We start from the raw sequence: 24,558 nt of genomic DNA, 5'->3' as shown, positions 1-24,558 counted from the left end.
GTTATACATAATAATAAAAAAAAATATTGAACTTAAAAAAAAAAAAAGTTAGGACAGTTCTGTAATGCTGCATTTTGAAAACTAATAGTCCAATATACTCGGTGATGGGACAAAAGCGCATGAAACTTCAGTGCGCCGACATTGCAGCGCCGACAATTCGGTGCAAGACACCAGCACGCTGCTAAAAAAGTGACCTTTAAGGAGCTCCATGCGCTGCCGTTGGGGGGGGGGGAGGTGCAACCCCCCACATTATAGAGAAAACAACTTTTTCCTAAAACAAAATCAGGAAAAAGTTAAGTTTACTCTATAATGGAGGGTTCCAACTCCCCCAACCCCCCCCCCCCGAGCAGCGCGAAGAGTATGAAGTAAACTGGGGGGTTCCCCACTCACACCCCGCGTCGGAGCTCTTTAAAAGTCAATTTTAGGCGGCGGCTGGTGTCTTGCGCCGAATTGTCGGCGCTGTAATGTCGACGCGCTGAAGTCTCACGCATGAATGACTATGAACCATATACTCAATCCATAATGTTCTATTTTCAATACCTTCTTGTGAGTCATTAGGGGGGGTCTTTTACTAAGGCACGCTAGCAGATTTAGTGCACACTAAATGCTAACGCACCCATTATATTCTATGGACGCGTTAGCATTTAGCCTGCGCTAAATCGGCTAGCGCGCCACAGTAAAAGACCCCCCCTACGTGAGAGACCTGAGAGTGCAACAAAGAATGCAATTAGAAAAATTTCCCCCTCCTCCCCCTGAACATGAGGTGGGGATGGCGATTGCCAGGAAAATTTTACAGCGGACTGCACTGGGGTCATATGGTCTCTTACCTCTAGATCAGGGGTGCCTACACTTTTTGGGCTTACGATTTACTTTTAAAATGACCAAGTCAAAATGATCTACTGACAATAAAATTAAAAAAACAAAACAAAACCACAAAGCACAAAGCACAATGAAAGGCAGAGAAAATGTTAATTATCATTCCTATTCCGGGATTTTTTTCAAAGAGGTCAAGGCAGATGACTCTATGCAATGTCACCTCAGTAACAACCATACAAAAATAGACAAATATACCCCTCTCTTTTTACTAAACAAAAATAGCAGTTTTTAGTGCAGGAAGCTGCGCTGAATGCCTCATGCTGCTCTCGACACTCATAGGCTCCCTGCGCTACAAACCGCTATTGCGGTTTAGTAAAAGGGAGCCATAGTGCAAAATATAGACAGCAGATATAAATTCTCAAAATGGACACATTTTGATCACTAAATTGAAAATAAAAATCATTTTTCCTACTTTTGTTGTCCGGTGATTTCATGAGTTGCACTTTCTTCTTCTGACTGTGCCTCCATTATTTCTTCCCTTCTTTCAGCCTCCTGTATGCTTCCTCTCCTCCAGACCTCATTCTCTCCCCAAACTTTTTCTTTCTTTCTCCCTGCACCCTTCTTTCTTTCTGTCTCCTTGTTCCCCCTTTCTTTCTGTTCCCCTTCTTTCTTTGTCTCCCTGCCCCCCCTTCTTTCTGTCTCCCTGCCTGCCCCCTTTCTTTCTTTCTCCCTGCCCACCCCCAAGCCATTAGGTTTGCCGCCGCTACCACTGGGGAAAAGGCCCTCAAGCCACTAAGTTTGCTGCCGCCATCAGGGAACAGGCCCCCAAGCCACCACCGCCCCAAGCTCTCCCTGCAGAAGCATCGTGCTGACCAGCATTCAGCTCCCTGACATCAACTCTGACATTGGAGAGGAAGTTCCAGACCAGTCAGGCAGCGATTGGCTGGCCCAGAACTTCCTCTCTGACGTCAGAATTGACGTCGGGGAGAGGAATGCTGGTCGGTCCGACGCTTCTGCAGAGAGAACTTGGGGCGGCAGTGCAGGACGTCAGGGAGAGGAAGGCTGAGCGGCCCAGTAGATTGGGACGGCAACATGAGTCTATTACGGAGCCAGGGATGGGCTCCGCGATTGACTCGCGTTGCCTTCCCAATCTACCGGTCGATCGCGATCGACGTATTGGGCACCCCTACTCTAGATGATGTGCATATGAGTTTGAGATTTGGAGAAATATTATGAGGAAAAGGACTTTTTAGATGCTGTGGTATGTGGCTGCAATTGGTGGAATGTGTGCATTTGTGAGAAACATACTTTAAGGAGAAACATAAGCTGTACTTGTCTCCGGCATGCATAATTAATATTAGGTCTTATTACTTTCACAGAGCTTCATAATCATTAATCATACAAAATATGTCTATTATTAAAAAGTGCTCAGACCATCAACCACTGTGCTCAAAACTTATAAAAGCAAGTATAGGTTGTTATTGGGACCATCACAGCACTTTCACAGTCTCTGTAACCGCCATAGGTAAAAATGTTACTTTAATTTATCACTACAGTATTCTCTTGTAACATTTATAACATTGTGACTTCTGTCTCAAGCTGTTATTCTCTACTTAGCTTGGTCGCTTTCTTTGGCGGTTTTGGCTTTCTAAGCCTTTTTGCTCTTATCCACCAACTTAAATCATCTTGCAGTGCAGCTTTCCTAGCCAGCCCCACTACTTGAGTTTCACTTTTACCGTATTTTCACGCATATAACGCGTGCGTTATACACGATTTTACAAACCGTGCATAACCTTGCGCGTTATACGCGTGAGCGCGTTTTACAACTTTTTTTTTTCAATCCGATCGGCATCCCCCCTGCGAACCGGCATCCTCCCCCTCCCCCGCTCGCATCAACCTCCCTCCCCCGCGATCCTACATCCCCCCAGCACCAAACATCTCTTACCCGATTGGGCACCGGCACCAGCACCAATGCACAGGACGTGCCAGTGCCCGAAGATCCTCCCTCGTTGGTTTGGGCTGGGCTGGGCTGGGCTGGGCGGTGCGATGCAGGAGAGATAATCCTTCTTCCTGCGCCGGGCTGGACTAGGCTTTGAGCATTTGCACATGCTCAAAGCCTTCTGGTCTCGCTCTCTCCGAGAAGAGAATCTCGGAGAGAGCGAGACCAGAAGGCTTTGAGCATGCGCAAATGCTCAAAGCCTAGTCCAGCCCGGCGCAGGAAGAAGGATTATCTCTCCTGCATCGCACCGCCCAGCCCAGCCCAGCCCAAACCAACGAGGGAGGATCTTCGGGCACTGGCACGTCCTGTGCATTGGTGCTGGTGCCGGTGCCCAATCGGGTAAGAGATGTTTGGTGCTGGGGGGATGTAGGATCGCGGGGGAGGGGGGATGACGCGAGCGAGGGGGGAGGATGCCGGTTCGCAGGGGGGATGCCGGATCGGATTGAAAAAAAAAGTTTTAAAACGCGGGTAAGCGAGCGGGGGGGGGGGGGGGGAGGATGCCGGTTCGGAGTAAGCGGGAGGAGGTTTTAGCATGCGCGGTATACGCGTGTGCGCGCTATATTAAATTTTTTAAACATAAATTTGTGTTCCCCGCGCGCTATACCCGTGTGCGCGTTTTACACGGGTGCGCGTTATATGCGTGAAAATACGGTAATTGCTTCGTCAGGCGGGGGGATACTACAACAAACCACAAACTTTTAGTTAGTTAATTTAACCCACCACAAACAAAGTAGCTAGTGAAAACGTGTCAACTTAGTTTAAAACAATATACTATACCTACTTAACAATCTATTTAAATCTTACTTACTTTGGCTACTGTTTTTAGAGGGATCACTCAGAACGCTGACTACACAGGACATGCAAAGGACATGCCGGTGCCGGTGCCCAGATGACATGCCCCCTTCCTGACGACGCTTCTGGCGAAACTCGAGTCGAAGGGAGGCCATTAGTTTATTGAAGTTGGACTTCTAAGGGTTTACACGGATTGACGGATTGATTGACTTTGAATGCGTTTTTTTTGCCAAGCTTCTGCCCTCATACGCAACTGCATTTACAACAGATAAGTTATTTTTTTATTTTTAAAGAAATATAACAACTATGATAGCAACGGATTTTCATAAATGCAAAAGTATGTTACATGTTTTGTTGTAAGGAGGGCAGGTAGAGGGAGTCTCAGAGTGCGATGATGGTCCCTCTATGCAACCATAGCTGGCATTTTATATGACACTGTTTGGTTGGTGACTGAGCACTTATAAATGTTACATATTTATTTAAGTTCTTTTAGAACATATAGTCTTGTGGAAAGATTTTGAGACTATTGATATTCAACACAAGCAATGTATATAGTAGCTCCTAATTTTGAGATTTACAAATTATAAAGCAAGGATAGAGTAGATCAAATGGGGGGGGGGGGGGGGGGGGGGTGCGCTATATGTTAAAGAGGAACTTGAATCAAATAAAATAAACATTCTGCATAACATAGACACACAATATAATCTTTATTAACAACACATAATGGTTAACCACAAACCTAAATTATACAAAGCACACTGTATGTTTCTCAACATTCATTCCTACCAGAACACCTGGCCTTGGTAACATATGCAGAAACAGATAATTCCTATGCAAATACAGGACTACAAACTAAAAGTACTAATATATACAAAAGAAACCCTAAGGTGCAAGATTCTGCATGCAGTACAATCCCAGAGAAACAGAAACAAATGCATTTCTTCCTAAACAGTGCAAAATATAGACAGCAGATGTAAATTCTCAAAACTGACACATTTCAATTACTAAACTGAAAATAAAATAATTTCCCCTACCTTTGTGGTCTGGTGATTTTATTTTTCTAGCCCTATGTCTCCATTCTGGGTTTCAGTCTAGAGCAGGGGTTCTCAATCCAATCCTTGGGACTCACCCAGCCAGTCACGTTTGTTGGGATACCAAGAATGAATATATGAGACAAATCTGCATAAAATGGAGGCACTGCATGCAAATTTATCTCTTGTATTCATGGTGGGTTTCCTGAAAACTAGACTGGCTGGATGTGTCCTGAGGACTGGGTTGAAAACAGAGCAGTAGCAAGCTATGTGCGGGCAGTGTGGCCACACAGGGTGCAAGGGCAGAAGGGGCTCCAAAATGATGTCTTATCTATTGCCTTCTCTGCTTGGTGTGATGCAGTGGGTGGTATAGGAGCTCTAGGGGGCATGTCACACTGGATGTGTTTCTAGCTCTGGATGGTCCTGGTTCAGAACCCCTGGTGTAGATGGAAGCTAATTAAAAAATAAATAAATAAATACAGGAACCTAGCTACTCAGTCGAACTGCCCAGTTTCAAGAGGGAGACTTTTTGGCCAGACCTGGTTTAAAATTTGCACCCCATTGCAGGGTGGTATTTGTAATCCCCCAATTCTATCCACTGAAATCAGTTTTTCATGTCCCAACAGGACAAAGTTGTGGGCAATAAGGACTAATCTGGTCTATTTCTTGCAGTTGGGTAATTTGACGGTTAGTTACCCAGTTCTGTAAGGAGACTCTTTGACCAATAGTGGATTTTTTTTTAGTGTACACTTGAAGCAGTGTGGGATTTGTAGACCCACTATAATCTGTGTTGCAGGTCCCATAATGCATCAGGTCAGGATTTGTCCGAAATCTTTGACTGACCTCAAATCTCCCTCTTGGACCTGGGCAACTTGACAGCTTTGCTGGTGCCCCGCAGTAGTAGAGGGCTGTTCATTCATATTTCTATTTTGCAGGACGTGTGGCTGCTTATGTTAAAAGGGCTACACTGTCTTTGCGACGCCCCCTTGAGTTGCTTGTCCCTTCTGGGCTGCCATAACAGCTGCCCCTCCTTGCTTGGGGGGGGAGCTCCAGAGGAGTTGGGCGTGGTGAGGATGAAAGGGAAGGAAGGTGCAGGTTTATTGTGCGCTTCACTGAGCCGCCTCCTCTCATTCATCCTATCGGAGCTACAAAGGCGGCGTTCGGTGATGTAACAGAGCAAGACGCCGGGGTTGCTGCCTCTTGGAAAAAAGACATTCTCGTCGCTTCTTTCCCGGAATTGCATTATTTTTTTGAGGGTTCTTATTGATGCACAGAAATTTGGGGGTAGTTTTGGAGGACAATAAAATAGAAAAAGTAGTCGCCGGTTAGTTTGGGGAAGCCTGGGGAGGGGAGGGGGGAGGAGGAGGAGGAGGAGGAGCGCGTTGCTTAGACGGCGGCGACGTGAAGATTCGCCGGCGTTGTCTGCTCGCGCTCCCTGGGGTCTGGGCTGCTATTGCCATGGCTACGACCACCACCACCACCACCGGCTCCACGGTCCTGCAGCCCCTCAGCACCGCCTTCCAGCTACCCATAGACCAGGTAATGGGGGCTCCCGGGGGGCGGGAGCGGGTCAGTGGCGGCGGTCGCTGTGCTCGGCCGGCGGTGGGCTTTGTCTAGCGAAAAAGGAGGTGATGGTGTCGGAATTTTGACTCGGGATTGCATGCAATAAACACAAATAAGTCTGCACCAATTTTTTTTTTTTTCCCCGGCGCATATAATGGGACTGTATCTCATATGTGCTATGTCTTAACGTCTATACCATTTATTGCAATATCCTAAATAGGTTGAATTTTTTGTCGCTACCAAGTTTTTAAATTCCTCTTATTTGTTGACGCCTCCTTGTATAGTTAGACGAAGTGATGTTTTTGTTAATCACAAAATGTTAACTACTCCGAGGTGTTCATGTATGTGATATGGTTATACGGAAAGCATTTAGAATATGTCTATGCAGTGGACTGGGCAAAACGTTCCAACAGATCTATTCCAGCCGCTTCTCTCTTGAACCTGTTCTTCATCCTCGTCTCTGAGGAGGATGGGAACGAAGCTGTGCTGTGTTCAGTGAAGTTTCTATTTCGGGGCAAAACTGAAGGCGATTATGTGCATATGGTCAATTCAGTTTATATTGATCAATACGTCTACTGTATACTTGAGAGAGGATTCTGCTAATGATCTGTGAGGCTGTGTTTCACTGTTTTCAGTACCGCCAATATATTCCATGCTTTTAGTTACATGTTTGTTGCTACTGTTGTTGGACAATGAGGTCATTTTGATTTTTTTCCCCCTTAACCAGCCTCATTCTTTGCTCTTGGCAGTTTTGACTTTCTGTATATATATTATAGCTCCTAGTTAATAGTATTTTGATTCTCTTTTACCTCTGCTCCTGACACTCCATAGTTGGATTTTAGATTTCGTTACTTGACTCACCAAATCTGAGCTAGTTACACAGAGGTGCAGGACATATTTTCTTGTCAAGAAAACTTTGTCTGATCTGTACCTGCAGTAGAGAATGACATGGAAATAAAGTTTGTCCCCGTCCTCGCGAGCTCTGTCCCATCCCCACAAGTTCAGTCTGATCCCTTCCACACGAGCCCAAAGTTTTTTTTTTTTAATATTTAAATAATTTTATTAAAGTTTAAAAATAAACAATATTCTGTACAACTGTTATTTTATAAATCACAAATGTGAAAAGGATCAACAAAACCCATCTCTCCTCCACTATCGGGAATACTGAATGTTACATAGAAAATTCAGAACAGTACACAAATGTCAAATACATAATAGCTGACCAAAAAGATAAACCAAAATCCCAAGAAGCTACACATTTTTCATGTAGTATGCCAAAGAAATAGAAAGATCCATTTCCTCCTTTACTGTGAAAAATTTGAAATCACATATTTCAGGGATGATAGGTCAAGGAGTGCAATTAGAGCAACTGCCCCCTGGCTAGAGAAAGCCCTAAACCTGATGAAAACTGAAGTGGGCTTTAGGGTTCCCCTCCCAAATTTGTGCCATGGGCCCTACCCATGTCTAACACAAGCACAGGCAGGATAAACATTCCTGTTCTCATATATTCTAATCGCAAAATAGAAAATAAAATTATTTTTTCTACCTTTTGTTGTTTGGTCATTTTATTTTTCAAGTCCTGCTGTTTCTCTTTGTCTTCTCTTAACTCACTCACCAGGGTCTCCTGCTCCATTTGACATTTCTTCTTCTCTATGCTCACCATCTATCTTCTATCTTTGTGTACTTATCTTTCTTTTCTCTAAGTTCCCTATACTTCCCTGTCCAGCATCTCCCCTGTGTCGCTTCTCCCTGAATTTACGAGTTATCATCACTACTCTAAGTCCTGAATTACTCATCTCCCTTTTGTGTTCCTATTCTTTTCCACATCTGGCACTTTCCCTCAGTGTCCATATCCCCCTCAAATGTCTGGCATTGTCCCATTCTCATGCAGTATCTACCTTTGTGTCCCTGTCCCTATTCTCTTCTCCATGCCCATTATTTCTCTTCTGTTTCTGATACCTCCCTGTGTCTCTCCCTCTCTCTGCTGTTTTCAGTATTTCATTCCCTCTTCCTTCATCCGCTTAGTATGGCATCTCTTTTTCCCTTCTCTGCCCTTCATCCCCTCCCCAACAGGTCCAGCCCCTCTTCCCTTCCCTCCAGCTGCCCCCTCCTGCAGGTCCTGTAGCTCTCTCCTTCAGTGCCAGCCCTCCCCTCCATAGGTCAAGCACCTCTCTCTCCTTTACCTCCAGCCCCAACTCCCCCTCCTGTGCCCTTTCCTCCTGTCTCAGCATCTGCTATGCTTTGTATTCGCTCCCTCTCTTCCTCAGGGCCGATAGCTCCAGCCCCCTCCCTTATGGGTCCAGCCCCCTCTCCTTCGTTCATCCAGCGAGTCCAGCCGACTTCCTTCCCTCCCTCCCTGCTGCTGGCACATACCTTGTAGGAGATCAAGCCGATCTCTGCAGAGGCCTGCTTGACAGTGCTCACTGCCCTCCTGCTACTAGGCTCCTCCTTATTTATTTATTTCAGTATTTATATACCACTTAGGATATAAGTGGTTTACATTCAGGTACTCAAGCATTTGTCCCTATCTGTCCCAGTGCAATGGGTGATTAAGTGACTTGATACCCACTCTCTAACACAAAGAGTGTGATACATGGAGGGAAGGGTCTCAGAAAGCAATTTGATAAACAAACCACAACCAAGATTTGTAAAGTTCCACTTTTCAATCATTGATCTTTCTACCTCCTCCTCCCTAAATCTTACATAGTAACTGTTTATTCAAAATATTATTTACAAATTAATTTGTTTTCCTCCTTTCATTTCCAAAAATGTATTGAAGAAAGAAATTGATTAACTTATTTTTAATATGATGGTCTAGGCAGCCACAGCGTGACGGGACCTTTTTCGCCAAAAATTAATGGCTTTATCAAGGGTTTACCTTACTTGCCGCCTACTTCATGAAAAGATCAGTGCTCATTTGCTGCCTTCAATGGGGTATTAAGTAACTTGCCCAGCATCACAAGGAGCAGCATGGGATTTGAACCTACAGCCTCAGCTGAGGCTGTAGCTCTAACCACTGTGCCACATGCTCCCTTTGCAGAAAGAGGAAGTGGCATCCTAAAGAGGAGCCCGGCAGAAGGAAGGCTGTGAGCACCGTCAAGCAGGCCTATGTAGAGATCGCCTCGATCATCTACAAGGTATATGCCAGCAGCAGGGAGGGAGGGAAACCGGCTGGAGCCTCCGAATCTGTGTGTGTGTGGGGTGCTGGAGACATCGGACCCGTGAGCAAGGGGGAAGGGATGCCTGGAGCCACAAGGAGGGTATGGATGGTGGGTTATTGGGGAGCTGTGATCATGGGTGGAGTTCCCTGCAGGATCAAAGCTTTTTACCGCTCCTGTGGAGCGGTAAAAAGCTTTGTTACCACACCGGCAGTAATTTTTACCCATTTTCTTAATTTTACTGCGGTTTGCTGCAGTCTACCGTAGGAATGATTCACCGTGTCATTTTCTAACCTGCATCAATGGAAGTTAAGGCCCTATTTTAGAAGTATTTTCTCATGTAGCTCTCAAACATGGGCTAATAGTGATCTTGTAAATCTATTTGCATATGCATCTTCCTGAGATGCATGGTTCTTTTGGAGGGGGAGAGGGTTGCTTGATTGGCCAGTTCCCCTCAAAAGATATGTATTTTACAAAGGGAAAAGTGACTACTTGAAAATATTCATATACAAGTGGTCTTTTGCACCTACCCTGAAAATGAATTTCCATTTCCGGGGAGAGATTTCCCTTGTGGTCAAAATCCTATAGGTGTAGGAATAATCCCCAAATGGGCACTGGGGTTCAAAATTATGCTGGTCAACCCTTAGTAGTAGTTTCACAATATTACTGTGCTAGGACTCAAGCCGACAAGTGTACTATTTTGAGCTTCCAACATTTAGGTGGTAGGAGTGTCTGTGAATCGCTCCTGCTCCTGACCACTTGTCACCAGGGAAAACCCCAGTAGGTTCTGGGGGTGTTCCCTGTCTTTGAATAGGTGAGCTTGGGGTTGTTTCTCTCAGGAGCAGTTATTATAAAAAGCAGCAAATTTCCACCTCCCCCAATATGCAGCTTTTAAAAATTTCTGCTCCACTCTTCACATCCTTATACCTAATTTATAAAAGACTATATGTTTGGTAGAGTCTTTGTAAAATACTGGGGGAACCAAGCATGTCCTGTCCTGGGTGCCTCATTTCCTATCTAACATAGGGCTTCCTGTGTCTTACAAAGAGTCACAAGGAATATCACTTTTGGCCTGTTTTAACTGCTAGATTGTCTTATCATTGTTTTTTTTGGTGTTCTTTCCCCACTCTTTTTACAAGGTGAGGTGCTAGCTTGCTGCTCAGTGATTCTGTGTTCTGCGGTAGGGAGGTACACTTATCAAGTTTGATGACTGAATGGGGAAGGGGGTGTAGGAAACAAAGAATGAAAGACTGGGGGAAGGAAAGAAGAGACAGGAAGAAGAGCAATAATGGTGAGTGAGATGAGAGGATCTAGATTAATAGGAGGAAAGAATGAGAAGCTGTTGGACTCAGGAATGGAGATAAGAAGAGTAAGATCCACATAAATTTAAAAACAAACAAACAAACAAAACATAAACATTGGAAATGGGAGGATGATGTAAGAGAAGCAAGAAAGTGTACAAAAAGAAAAAAATAGCAAAATGATTTATGAAAATATTCAGAAAGTTAGGAGCCTCTTCATTTATAAAAAAAAGTAAGTATGCTGTGTTAAGAATCTATTTTTGAGATAGCAAAGAGCATCGGGAACTCGAGCTTAGAAAAAAAAATGGGTAACAGATACACATACATTTCTCATCTCATAGTTAGTTGCAAAGTAAAAGAATTGTGGCCCTAAAATAATTCTAAAGAATGAAAGAACATAAACATATGAGGCAAATCTTTCATTTGAAAAGAAGCTCTGGAAAGAGTGGATATGGATGAAGGTGAAAGGGGATATTTATTCAGGAACAATCTAAAGAAATACAGTACTTCTTTATGGAAAGGGTGGTGATTGTGTGGTTAGCCTCCCACTAGAGGTGATAAAGATAAAATGGATCAAGTGTAGAAGATCTCTTAGAGCAGTGGTCTCAAACCTGCGGCCCGTTTTGAGGCCCTCGGTATGTTTATCATAATCACAAAAGTAAAATAAAACAGTTTTTGGATCATATGACTCTTTAGTTATAAATTACAAGATTATTATTAAGACTTAGCCAGAAGGAAAGATTTATAAAATATAGAGTTTTACCTCATGCAAAATTGTCATTTCTTTTATAAGACATTAATTATTTTTTTCTGATGCCCTCCAAGTACCTACAAATCCAAAATGTGGCCCTGCAAAGGGTTTGGGTTTGAGACTGACAGGGTTGACAGTTTAGAAGAGGTATGCAAGCAGATTGATAGGCTCAAGAGTGATAAATCCCCGGGACCGGATGGCATCCATTCGAGGGTCATGAAGGAACTGAAAGGGACCATAGCTGAACTGCTTCAACTAATAGCCAACCTGTCGATCAAAACGGGAAAGATTCCGGAGGACTGGAAGGTGGCAAATGTTATGCCGATCTTCAAAAAAGGTTCGAGGGGAGACCCGGGTTCGAGGTCAGACCGGTGAGTCTGACCTCGGTACCGGGAAAGATGGTAGAGGTACTGATAAAGGACCGCATCATTGATCACCTTGAAGGACATGGTCTGATGAGGACCAGCCAGCACGGTTTCAGCAAAGGCAGATCTTGTTTGACAAACTTGCTGCACTTCTTCGAAGGAGTGAACAGGCAGATAGACAAGGGCGACCCGGCCGATATTGTATATCTGGACTTTCAGAAGGCATTCGACAAGGTTCCACATGAATGACTACTTCGGAAAATTGCGAGGCATGGAATTGAGGGTGAAATACTCATGTGGATTAAAAACTGGCTGGAAACAGAAAGTGGGGGTAAATGGACAATACTCGGACTGGAAAAGCATCACCAGTGGGGTGCTGCAGGGCTCGGTGCTTGGACCCATGCTCTTCAACATCTTTATTAACGAACTGGACATAGGTACGATGAGCGAGGTGATTAAATTTGCAGACGATACAAAGTTATTCAGAGTAGTGAAGACGCAGGGGGATTGCGAAGATCTGCAACGTGACATAATCAGGCTTGAGGAATGGGCATCGACATGGCAGATGAGGTTCAATGTGGACAAGTATAAAGTGATGCATGTCAGTAACAAAAATCTCATGCACGAATACAGGATGTCCGGGCCGGTACTTGGAGAGACCTCCCAGGAAAGGGATTTAGGAGTTCTGATCGACAAGTCGATGAAGCCGTCCACGCAATGTGCGGTGGCGGCAAAAAGGGCAAACAGGATGCTAGGAATGATAAAGAAGGGGATCACAAACAGATCAGAGAAGGTTATCATGCCGCTGTAGCGGGCCATGGTGCGCTCTCACCTGGAGTACTGCGTCCAGCACTGGTCACCGTACATTAAGAAGGACACGGTACTACTCGAAAGGGTCCAGAGAAGAGTGACTAAGATGATTAAGGGGTTGGAGGAGCTGCCGTACAGCGAAAGATTAGAGAAACTGAGCCTCTTCTCCCTCGAACAGAGAAGATTGAGAGGGGACATGATCTAAACATTCAAGTTACTGAAGGGGATAGACATAGTAGATAAAGACAGGTTGTTTACTCTCTCCAAGGTGGGGAGAATGAGAGAGCACTCTCTAAAGTTGAAAGGGGATAGATTCCGTACAAACATAAGGAAGTTCTTCACCCAGAGAGTGGTGGAAAACTGGAACACTTTTCCGGAGTCTGTCATAGGGGAAAACACCCTCCAGGGATTCAAGACAAAGTTAGACAAGTTCTGCTGAACAAGGACGTACGCTGATAGGGATAGTCTCAATCAGGGTGCTGGTCTTTGACCAGAGGATCGCCGTGTGAGCGGACTGCTGGTCATGATGGACTGTTGGGCATGATGGACCACTCTCTTAGAGAGAAGGAAGGGATAGTAGACAGTATGGATGAGCTGACTAAATAGGCCTTCTTATACAATCCCACTCTATTCCTGAACAAGTGGGTTATTTCCTGTGGTCGTCAGGCAGCTTGTAGGAAGCCTCAATTATACAATGTTTTGAGTCCCTCCCCTCTTAACCTCAGTACTACCCCACGGGAATCCAGTTTCTTTCTACAAGCCAGACTGTAGGAGCTTGTCTTTCTGCTTGTGTTTATTTTTATTTAAACTCAGTATTTTTGTTTGCAAATTCTGCCCTTATGTTACAGAGGTTCACCGTGAGGGACAACTCTGGCTGCGGAAGATCGGACTTTGCATAGTCTGTTTCCAAGGGGTTGGCTGCCTGGCAGTGCACCCTCTGGACAGCCTGCACTTCGCTTCGGGGCTCAGGGAGCTTGCGTCTAACACCAGTTCTGGTAGGATACACGCGATCCTGCCTTTGATGTCAGAGGAAGGGCGGGACCGCAGCAGAGGAAACAGCTCAAAGCACTTTGCAAAGACGCTGTAACCACGATCTTCGCTGCAGGCTGAAGCTATAAGGTAAACGGTGTGGGGAGGCCAGGGGGAACACAGAGGCCTTCTGGGGGGGGGGGGGGCGCAGTCCTTCGGGGGGGGCAGGCCTTTAAGAGGGGAACAGGCCTTCAAGGGTGGGTGCAGACCTTTAAAGGGGGGATAGGCTTTCAAAGGGGGGACAGGCCAGGGATGGTGGCACAGGCCTTCAGAGGAGACAAGCTTTCAAGGGGGGACAGGCAAGGGATGGTAGCATAGGCCTTCAGAGGGGACAGGCAGGCCTTCAGGGATGGGGGGCAGGCCTTCAGGGATGGGGGGCAGGCCTTCAGGGATGGGGGGCAGGCCTTCAGGGGTGGGGGGCAGGCCTTCAGGGAGGAACAGACCTTCATGGGAGGGGGGCCCTGGTGTAGAAGTACACGGAGGGAGGGAGGGAGGGAAGGAGGGTTCAAAGAGACGTCCATATGCCGGACTTTGGGGGGAAGAAATAATGGGTGTAAGAGGAGATAATGGGATTTAGGGAGGGAAGGAACAGAAAGGGAGAGAAGTTGGACACAAGGGAAGGTGTGGAGAGGGGATAGATATACTGGATAGGAGGGTAGTTGGGAAAAGAAAGGGAGAGATGGAGGACCCTGGGGTGGTGGGGAAGGAGGGTGAGATGCTGGATTAAAGGGTAGTTGAGAAAAGATGGATCTGTGGATGGAGGCGAATAAAAAAAGAAAGATGACAGACCTCCAGGGGAGGGAAGGGAAATGGAAGACAAGGATAGAGATGGCAGATGGATGGTTAGCACGGAGAAAGAAGAAGACCCTGGCAAGCAAGTTATCAGAAGACAACCAGAGCCTGGGACCAACAAGATTTGAATAATGACCAGACAACAAAAGGTAGAAAAACTAATTATATTTTCCATTTTGTGATTACAATATGTCAGATTTGAAACGTGTATCCTGCCAGAGCTGGTGTTAGACCGCAAACGTAAGCTAGGATTTAACAGAGAGAGGAAGTCTTTTTTGCTTGATTATTTTGTTTACACCACAGCGCCAGTGTGGTTAGGAGAAGGCAAAGGGGGTGAAGAGGCTATAAAATAAACCCACCAGGATGTTTGAAAAAAAAACAAAACACCCAATTGGGCAGGAAAATCGAATCAAATCAAAAAACCAATTCAATAGGCTGCATCAAATCGAAATTTTTTTTCCTGAATCGGGTTGCACTACTAAGAACCAATGTAGATGTTAGGCCTCGGGGGCAGCTCTCGGCTTCCTGGTAGAATGGCAGGCTATTGCCTCAGACTTTTGTGTCCTGGAGGTCCATTAGGATGGCTACAAGCTCAAGATCCATCGTCCCCTGGCAGATTGTTTTCTGGACTCACAGGGAGGCCAGAAAAGGCGGCCCGGATGGGGGCCATGTACCCCAGGTTGCTGGATATTGCAGTCAGAGCTTGTTCCGGAGTGAGATTCGGGCTCTGACAGATACTCGATATACTTCATCATTACATTACATTACATTAGAGATTTCTATTCTGCCATTACCTTGCGGTTCAAGGTGGATTACAAAAGAGATAAAAAACTTTGGGTTACAATGGAAGAACATTTGTCCTTTCTAGAGAGGTAAAGAGTAGGTTATGTAGTTCCTGTGTGGCGGGAAGAGGGGGGAGGAAGGACGGTAAGTTTGAAGTTAGGGCTGTTTCAGGAATTTCTTGAGGAGTGTAGTTTTTATTTCTTTTCTGAAGTTAGGGCTGTTTCAGGAATTTCTTGAGGAGTGTAGTTTTTATTTCTTTTCTGAACGTCTTGTAGTCTGGTGTCGTTATCAGTAGATTGGATATTTGGTTATCTAGTTTAGCTGCTTGAGTGGCCAGGAGGCCATCATATAGTTTTTTCTGTTTTACTTCTTTGATCGAGGGGTGTGTGTTTTTCTATGTCTGATTGAGGTGGTTTGGATGAGGCGGTTGTTCAGGTAGGTTGGGCTGTCTCCGTTTAAGGTTTTAAATAACATACAGTAGAATTTAAATAGTATTCTTTCTTGGGTTGGTAGCCAATGTGAGTTGATGTATGCTTCTGTAATATGGTCGTGTTTTCTCAATGAGTAGATGAGTCTCAGAGCTGTATTTTGGATTGTTTGTAGTTTAGTCATTGTAGCAGGGCAAGGGAGGTAGAGGATGTTTGCAGTAATCTAATAGATTTAGGATTAGGGATTGTACTATAAGATGGAATTGTGTTTTGTCGAATAATTTCCTGACTTGTCTAAGGATTCTCATAATTGCGAAGGATTTCTGTATTTTATTTATTTGCGGTTGCATGGTGCAGCATCGGTCTATAGTCATTCCTAGTAGTTTTATGGTAGTTTGAATGGGATAGTTGATTGTGTTAATTTCTAAATTGGTTATGGTTGGGACTTTGTCATTTTCGAGGAGGATGAATTTAGTTTTGTCTGTGTTGAGTTTCAGTTTGTGATTTTTCATCCAGGTTGCTACTGTTTCTAGTGTTAGGTGTAGTGTGTTTGTCATGGCAGTTTTTGGTTGATCAAAAGGTATGAGAATGGTAATGTCATCTGCATAACTGTAGGTGGTGATGCCTAGATTATCCAGGTATGTTCCGAGAGATGCAGTGTATAGGTTGAAGAGAGAAGGGGATAGTGGGCATCCTTGTGGTATGCTGCAAGGGTGGACTAAGGTTCAGATTTTTCTTTATATGATTTTACTATGTTTGTTTTGGATTTTAGGAAGCCTTCAAACCAAGAGTATACTTTATCTGAGATGCCTATTGCATCCAAAATTTGCAGCAGGATGTTATGGTCTACCAGGTCAAATGCTGCAGTAAGGTCTAGTTGTATGAGAAGCATTTTTTTCCTGTGCTGAGGTGTTGTCTGGCTGTGTCAATGAGGGAGCCTAGTAATGTCTCTGTGCTGAAGTTGGATCTGAAGCCAGATTGCGAGGGGTGAAGTATATTATGGTCATCTAGATAGTTGGTGAGATGTTTGGCTACTAGTCCTTCTGTCAGTTTGACATATAGAGGTATTGAGGCAATGGGTTTGTAGTTGGATGGTTGGTCTGTTGGTCCTTTTGGATCTTTTTGGATTGGGGTGATGATGATTTTGCTTAGGTCAGTTGGGAAAAGGCCGTCAGTGAGCATGGTTTGTATCCATTGCAGAAATAGAGTACGGAATTTTGTGCTGGAGGTTGTAAGGAGATATGATGGGCAGTGGTTAAGGTCACAGGATGCGTGGCTGTACTTTTTGTAGAGTTTATTGAATTCAGACCATTGTATGTTGGGGAATTGAGACCATGTTCTGTCAGCTGCAGTTGATTCTTTATCTGTGGGAGGAATTGTGAGTTCGTTTAGGTGTGATGGGGTACAATTGCTCTGGCATTTGTAATTTTCTTCTTGAAGTGTTCTGCTAAGAGGGTGGCTGAGGGGGGTGGGGTATTGTTAGTAGTTATGTAGGTTTTGGTGTCTGTTAGGTCTTTTAATATTTGGAATAGTTTTTTGGTATCTTGGGTTTCTATGCCTATTAGTTTAGTGTAATGTGTTTTTCTCTTGTCTTTTAGTAGTATTTTGAATTGTTTGTTAGTTTTTTCCCAGGCTGTTTTTGTGTGATTTAAATGAGTTTTTCTCCATTTTCTTTCTAGTCGTCTGCATTATCTTTTAAGTAGGAGTAGTTCATTGTCAAACCATTGATCTGATCTTCTGCTGATTCTAGTTTTGGTTTGTAGTGGGGCTAGTTCATCAAGGATGTTGGCAGTCAGATTGTTTCACTGTGAGATGAAGTCCTTGGGGTCACAGTCCTGGATTGTTTCATCTATTTTTGTCCAGAATTTGGAGGGGTCGATGTGTTTGCGTGAGGTATAAAGAGAGGCTCCGGAGAGTGCCTGGTGTCCGGATGGAGACTGTATGTTCGGTGATTGTCTCGGTGGCTTTGGAGGAATTCTTGGCTTCCCAGGATCTGACGGAGGCATATCTCCATATTTCCGTCTTTCCAGAACACAGGAAATTCCTTAGATTCCACATTCTGCAGCAGCATTATCAATTTGCGGCGCTGCCCTTTGGATTGGCGACGGTGCAAAGGATCTTCACCAAGGTGATGGTGGTGATGGCAGCTCATCTGCAAACCTTAGAAGTTCTGGTTCACCTAGTCCTTCATCTGCTTCAGCACCTGGGCTGGATAATCAACTTCAGTAAGAGTCACATTGAGCCTATGCAGGACTTAGAATACCTGGGGGTTCGCTTCCATAAGGGTCAGGACAAAATGTTCTGCCCACATTGCACCAGGAAAAGCTTCACCAGTTGGTCAGGGACACGCAAAATATCTGTCCCACACAAAAAAAAAGAAGTCTCCCTCCCAAATGACCCCCGATGAGCGTGACACTGGGAATCTTCCCCCCCCCCCCGAGAGAAAATTGGCAGGAGGTATGCCCACTGCCTCTTGCCATACTGTCCCCCCCCCCCATGAGAGAAAGTTGGCTGGAGGGATGCCCCCCAAACCATCCCCTCCCTTCCCCCCTTCCTCCCGAAAAAAAGCAGGAGAGTTGCCCACTCCATCCTGCCAATGGAGGGTGCCTCCCCCTGACCTATCCCCTACTCTCCCAAAAAAAGGCAGGAGGGATGCCCACTCCCACCTGCCACCAGAAGCTCCCTCAAAACACCCTCCCACCCAGTACCTTTGGTAGAGTTTGGGAGATGAAGGGAAGCATGGTCCCTCCAGGTCCAAAGCTCACCCGTTGAAAATGATGGGCCTTCTCCTCCCTGGTGCACCATGTGATGCATGGGGAGAAACCTAAGGCCCTTCCTGTCTCCTTTTTTTTTTTTCTCCTTGGGAGAGTAGGGGATGGTTCAGAGGGGGGCCTCCATTGTCAGGAAGGAGTAGGCTTCCCTCTTGCCTTTTTTGGGGGGGAGGGGGGAAGGAAGGGGGAGGGTAGGGGATAGTTGAGGAGTTGAGGGGGAGGGTAGGTGGTGTGGGAGTCAAGGAACAGGTGGAGGCATGGCACAGGGTATTCGGCCAGGTAGGAGGGAGTAGGCATCCCTCCTACCATTTTTGCTGCTGGGGGGGGGGGGTCATTGGGGAGGGCCATCAGCATGGGGAGGCTTTTTCTTTTTTTTCAATTGGGCAGGTTGTGCGTGAGTTTCTTTAAAACATCATCAGCAAACATACATATATTTATCCCAGGACAAGCAGGCAGCATATTCTTAACGCATGGGTGACGTCACCGACGGAGCCCTGGTAAGGACACTTTTAACTAGAAAGTTCTAGTTGGCCGCACCGCGCATGCGCGGGTGCCTTCCCGCTCAACGGAGGAGAGCATGGTCCCCAGTTTCTTCGTTTCTGTGGAGCGAAGAAGACGCATGTATTTTTCAACGGCCGTTGAAATATCGGATTTTGCCTTCCCGCTCGCGTTTTTGTCTTCCTTTTTCTTCTTTTACCTTCGGGTTTCTTTTTCGTTTTAAATTCCAAAAAAAACCCCCAAAAACTTTGTTTTCTCTTTATTTTTCGAACCGGCCCCGGCGGGGCCTGTTGTCACCATACAGGCCTCCGGTTTTGATTTTGCGGAGGCCGTGTTTCCCTTCATGCCCCCTCAGCCGGGCTTTAAGAAGTACCAGCGGTGTGCACGCCCTATATCTCTCACTGACCCGCACAATTGGTGCCTACAATGCCTGGGTCCAGAGCATCGGGCTGACACCTGCACCCGCTGTGCTACTCTTAAAAAACGTACATTAAAAAATAGACAGATCCAACAAAATATTCTTTTCGGCACCGGATCTGCCATGGAATCAGCCGCACCGTCAACGGCATCGCAAAAGTCGGCACCGACTACTTCGACACCGCCTGATCCTTCCTCGGGGTCGCTGGCACCAGGTAAGCCGGCTAAGAAGCCTTCCACTTCCCTTGAGCGCCCTCCTGCCACACCGGCGACGCCGGTCCTCCCAGCATCACGCCGACCCCGCAAACGCTCCGCCCCGATTTCGGTGAGTGCCTCCTCATCGGCCTCCTCATCGCCGGGGCATGGAGCGGCACCTATGGTACCGAAAAAGAAAAAAGCGGTACCGGTGCCCCCTCTGGACGACCGCATTGCGGCCATACTCCAAACCCAACTGCAGGAGCAACTACAACAACAACTCCAGCACTTGTTGCCCACACTGTTGGATCCACTCCTTTCGGTGCCGGACCGGCCCGAGCCTCGCACCACACCACCGGTGTCGACACCATCGGTACCGTTGAACACCTCCATGCCGGTACTCACGGCTGAACCACTTCATCCTCCGGTGCAACCACGCTCTGATGCCGACCCTTCCCGACATCGAGATCGACACCAGTCCCCCCGAGACCAGGACCGGCACCGATCTTCCTCCCCCGGTACCGTCTCGATGCGCTCTGGCAAATCCCTCTCTAAGACTCGCCATACTGAGCCATCCGCACCACCGTCCCGTCCCGCGCATACCGACGTCAGGGACCCGGACTTATGGGAAGAATCCCCACCCAGTACCGATGATGAGGCTTCATCAACGGACGAGGAACCATCGATGGTCGATACCAGTTCCAAACCTGAACAGTCCTCATTCACAAAATTTCTACGAGAAATGTCGGCAGCTCTGTCTATCCCTTTGGAGTCCGACTCTAAGAAGTCCCAGGCTTTCCTTGACGCCCTGGACTTCAAACAACCCCCCAAAGAATTTTTAAAGTTACCCGTCCACGACATCTTACGGGAAACATTTTACAAAAATTGGGAAAACCCTCTCACGGTACCGGGTGCACCTCGAAAACTGGATAGTTTATATAGGGTCATTCCTATCTCGGGGTTCGACAAACCTCAACTACCCCATGAATCCCTTCTAGTGGAGTCCACTTTAAAGAAAACCCAGGGCTCCATTGTTTATGCCTCTACTCCTCCTGGCAGAGAGGGCAGAACGATGGATAAATTTGGCAAGCGCCTTTATCAGAATTCCATGCTTGCCAACAGAGCTAATAATTACACCTTCCACTTCTCCTTCTATATGAAGCATTTGGTGCAACAACTCTCCTCCTTCCAAAAGTACATCCCTGAACGCAATGTCCCGGTTTTTCAACAACAACTTTCCAGTTTGCTCCAACTCAGGAAATTTATGGTGCGTTCCATTTATGACTCTTTTGAGCTGACCTCTCGAGCATCTGCCATGGCTGTTGCCATGAGGCACTTGGCCTGGCTGAGAGTTTCTGACCTCGATATTAATCACCAAGACCGCCTAGCCAACGCACCTTGTCTTGGTGATGAACTCTTTGGGGAGTCCCTGGACTCAACTACCCAGAAACTCTCGGCACCCATGCGTTAAGAATATGCTGCCTGCTTGTCCTGGGATAAAGCACAGTTACTTACCATAACAGGTGTTATCCAGGGACAGCAGGCAGATATTCTTACGACCCACCCTCCTCCCCGGGTTGGCTTCTTAGCTGGCTTATCTTAACTGGGGACCACGCTCTCCTCCGTCGAGCGGGAAGGCACCCGCGCATGCGCGGTGCGGCCAACTAGAACTTTCTAGTTAAAATTGTCCGTACCGGGGCTCCGTTGGTGACGTCACCCATGCGTTAAGAATATCTGCCTGCTGTCCCTGGATAACACCTGTTACGGTAAGTAACTGTGCTTTCTTGGATGGTTCCCCCTTAGCTCTGAAGTTTATTATAGTTGGCTTTACAGATGGATGATTCCTGACTAACCAAGTCATAGCTAACTTCTCTTCAGCACTTAAGGTTTGACCCTGGTAGTGAATATTTAAAATATTTACAAGAAAAATTAGCTAGAGGTAGTACTTATCCCATTCGGTTTTTTTTAATGCTTGTAATTTAATTCAGTTATTGTGCAGTTCTGGTTTTAAGTGCTCGCTCAGTTTCTTCCAAATTTGAACAGCATCAAAAGTAAAACAGCTATTTTTATGTATTTTGTTTAAAGCTTCAGAAATGGGTTTCAGGATTCTCAGCATATCTTCAACATTTCTTGTCATCCCAATGTTGAGGATTTTGGCCGTAACATTGCCATCTATTTTCTCTCCATCTTGTTCACAAACTGTCATCAGAATAGACCAGTTCTTGAAATACTGTTCAAAACCATCCACTACGAGTTTCATCTAACATCTTGTGGGAGCATTAGATTGGTTCCACCCATTCTTTTCAGAGCTGCTGCAGCAAAATTATTGCTACAGAAGTATTTTGCAATTTCAACAAAATTAGTCTTATTTACTGGATCATGCCATGTCAAGTGGTCCAGAGCTCCCCCACTCGACCATCTCAGAAATTGCTGAAATTTTTTCTGGGGCTATGTTGGGACCTCTGATAAAGATATCCAGAGTTTAAGGGCATGGTCTCAACTAGGTCCAGAGTTAGGGACCCCTTTATTTTGGGCTACTTTTTTTGTATCCGTGGAAGATGTTGAGTGGGGATCCTCTTTGAAATTGAACCAATTGATGTAGAATTAACCCTTCTGGGACACTGAAGACTTTGGCTAGGAGTTGTACACATCAGCACTGCAACCGTATGTTATTAGCTCGGTATTCTCTTGTTCTAAATGTCTTCTCATCTTGGTTACAGGTCTGTGACTAAACTGCTTACTAGACATTTGAATGCTTGTTCTCATTTTATTATATTATAGCTTTTGCTGTTACTTCCTGCTGTATGTGTATTTCCTGAGGTATTAATTGTTTCTTCAAGAAAGGCATTCCCTTCTTTTGTTATGCAAGCATATACAACAAGATCATTGTGGACATTACGCCACCCATCAAGACTTTAGTAATTTTACCCTCTAGACCTGTTGCACATTGTTCCATTTCTGTCATACACTTTTTCCAGCAGTTTCGCTGAAACATCTTCTCTGCTGGGTGAACTGTATCCTGGTCTCAGTGACTGAACCATATTAATGAAGTGTGGGTTTTCAGCCAGATGGAAAGAAAAGTTTGTTGCATAAACAAACTGGGCAATTTTTTCTTCAATTACCTCTTTTTCTAATCTGCTGTTTTTTTTTTATTAGACTTATCTATGGTGATTCCTGGAAGGTTGGATTTTTTTTTTCTTTTAGGTAGTATATTGTGGATATGTGATGTACATGATTTGACTGAAGCATTATCCTGGACAAATAACCCTGAAATTGTAGAATAGGAAAATGGTGATCTCAAAGGTAGATAGTTCTGGAATCCTTTAGGTTGATAGATTCCCCTAAACAAAAAAATCAATGCTGTTATTTTATTATTGATCCAAGAATATATAAAGCCAAACAGAAATTCGGAAGGGTCAATGTCAAATACTCTTATCTGAAAGACCAACTCCTAGTTCTCTAATTTTCACACAGCGTCCAAAGTTATATTTACTGGAAGTTGTCAATGTTACCCTAGGGTGATTTATCAGTTCACGGGAACCTCCTTTCAGAACTTAAGGAGTTCACCTGGGTATATCCACAGTTATTGTGTACCCAAAAGCGCACTGCAAGGTTTACCCACAAGCATCACATATCACCCTGTGTATAAATAATTATTCAAATTCAAAAGTGCTGTGTGCAGAAATAAAATAGAGAAGTCAAAAATATTAAATGCAAAATCACTTAAACCCATAAATCCTTATGAGAGAAGGTTTCTACCATAATTTAAGAATAGTAGATATTGGCAGAAACTTATCTAATGATATCCACACATATTCCAGGAATATCTTTGCTTGACAAAAGGGTGCCTTGGCTGATTGCCCTACAGAGTACCTCGTTTCGTGACCTTCTTCAAGGGCTAACCCAGGGACACATTCCAGTGTTATAAAATGTTGGTTTCTCCATACCATTGTGGATTTTGTGGTCTTTCAGACTGGAGTATTTTATTATTGATACCATTGTTGCTTATTTAGTATTACTCATTGCATTCAATGCCACTTAGTACAGTACTGCACAAAAAATAAATATTTGCTTGTTTCAACTCTTATTTCTTTGTAACAACTGTATCAAAATGAAGATAACATGCAGTAACAATAACAAATATATTTTTGCTCAAATATGACAATTCCTCAAGGCAGTTTTTAAGAGATATGATGAAATCAAAACCTTTACCATCCTGAAGATCCTGCCTGTTCAAACATGTTCCTTTTGTCATCGTCATCAAAGCACTTCTTATAATGATGTTTCATTTGGGTCACCAGGCCTTGCATTTTTTTGTTAGTGTTTGCATTTTGCATGCATGCCAGTTTCACTTTATAGGGTTTTAATGCACCATTCTATTAGTCTTTTCTTGGCCCTTCTTCATAAGGTTTACACCCATTAAATCTAGGCATAGAACTCGAGATGAAGATTTACCAATAGCTTGAATAAAGATATTCATCTTCCTATCCCTACTGATTAACTCTCTCCCTCTAATCCCTAGCTTTATCTGGATCTAAGCATTGCCATGTCTCATTGTTTTTTTGCAATCTTGAGTTGAACAAATATGATCACCTCTCAAGAGCAAAGTTTTGTACATACGTAGCACTAATGAACCTCGCTTGTAAATCTAAGATTACTATTAGTACCTGGAAGACTGAGCTTCGCTTAGGAAAGTGGGGGAAGTGATTTTGATGGGTTATTTGTTCAGATTGTCTTGTGTAGCTATTTGACTGTGGTGGTGTTGTAGTTTTCGATGTTGTTGGGGGTAACTGGCAGTGGTTTGTTTATAGCTGACCAATGATATGCAGAGGGAGGCAGGAGCAGTAGCTACAAACTCAGTTTTGCTTTTACTTAAGCTCTTTTCTCTCTTTTACATTCCAATATGTTCTCCCTCGGTCTCTTTTACCCTCTCAACCCCCTTACCTATACTGCATCTCTTCTATATTGTCTGCTGTTAGTTCTGCTTTTCCCTGCAGACTATTGGTTGGCTAAGTTTCTTGTCCCTGCAGCCTATTGGCTAGCTTAGGTTCTTCACGAA

At 44.9% G+C, this 24,558-nt stretch overlaps 1 protein-coding gene across 2 annotated transcripts in view; it reads left to right on the top strand.

Annotated features, from left to right (window-relative positions):
• Positions 1-5,643: 5,643 nt before the first annotated feature.
• MBOAT2 (membrane bound O-acyltransferase domain containing 2) overlaps positions 5,644-24,558 on the top strand; it is a 216,274-nt gene continuing 197,359 nt past the window's right edge. The window contains exon 1 of one of the 2 annotated variants that reach the window (XM_033936895.1): positions 5,644-6,177. In XM_033936895.1, the coding sequence (XP_033792786.1) occupies positions 6,097-6,177 (81 nt within the window). In that variant the 5' untranslated portion in view covers positions 5,644-6,096. The remainder of the gene's footprint in view (positions 6,178-24,558) is intronic. The other variant, XM_033936897.1, reaches the window with a different exon arrangement.

The sequence above is a fragment of the Geotrypetes seraphini genome, chromosome 3, assembly GCF_902459505.1.
Source record: "Geotrypetes seraphini chromosome 3, aGeoSer1.1, whole genome shotgun sequence".
Lineage (NCBI taxonomy): Eukaryota > Metazoa > Chordata > Amphibia > Gymnophiona > Dermophiidae > Geotrypetes > Geotrypetes seraphini.
The sequence above is the reverse complement of the archived record's forward strand: the minus strand, read 5'-3'. Positions and strand labels throughout refer to the sequence as shown.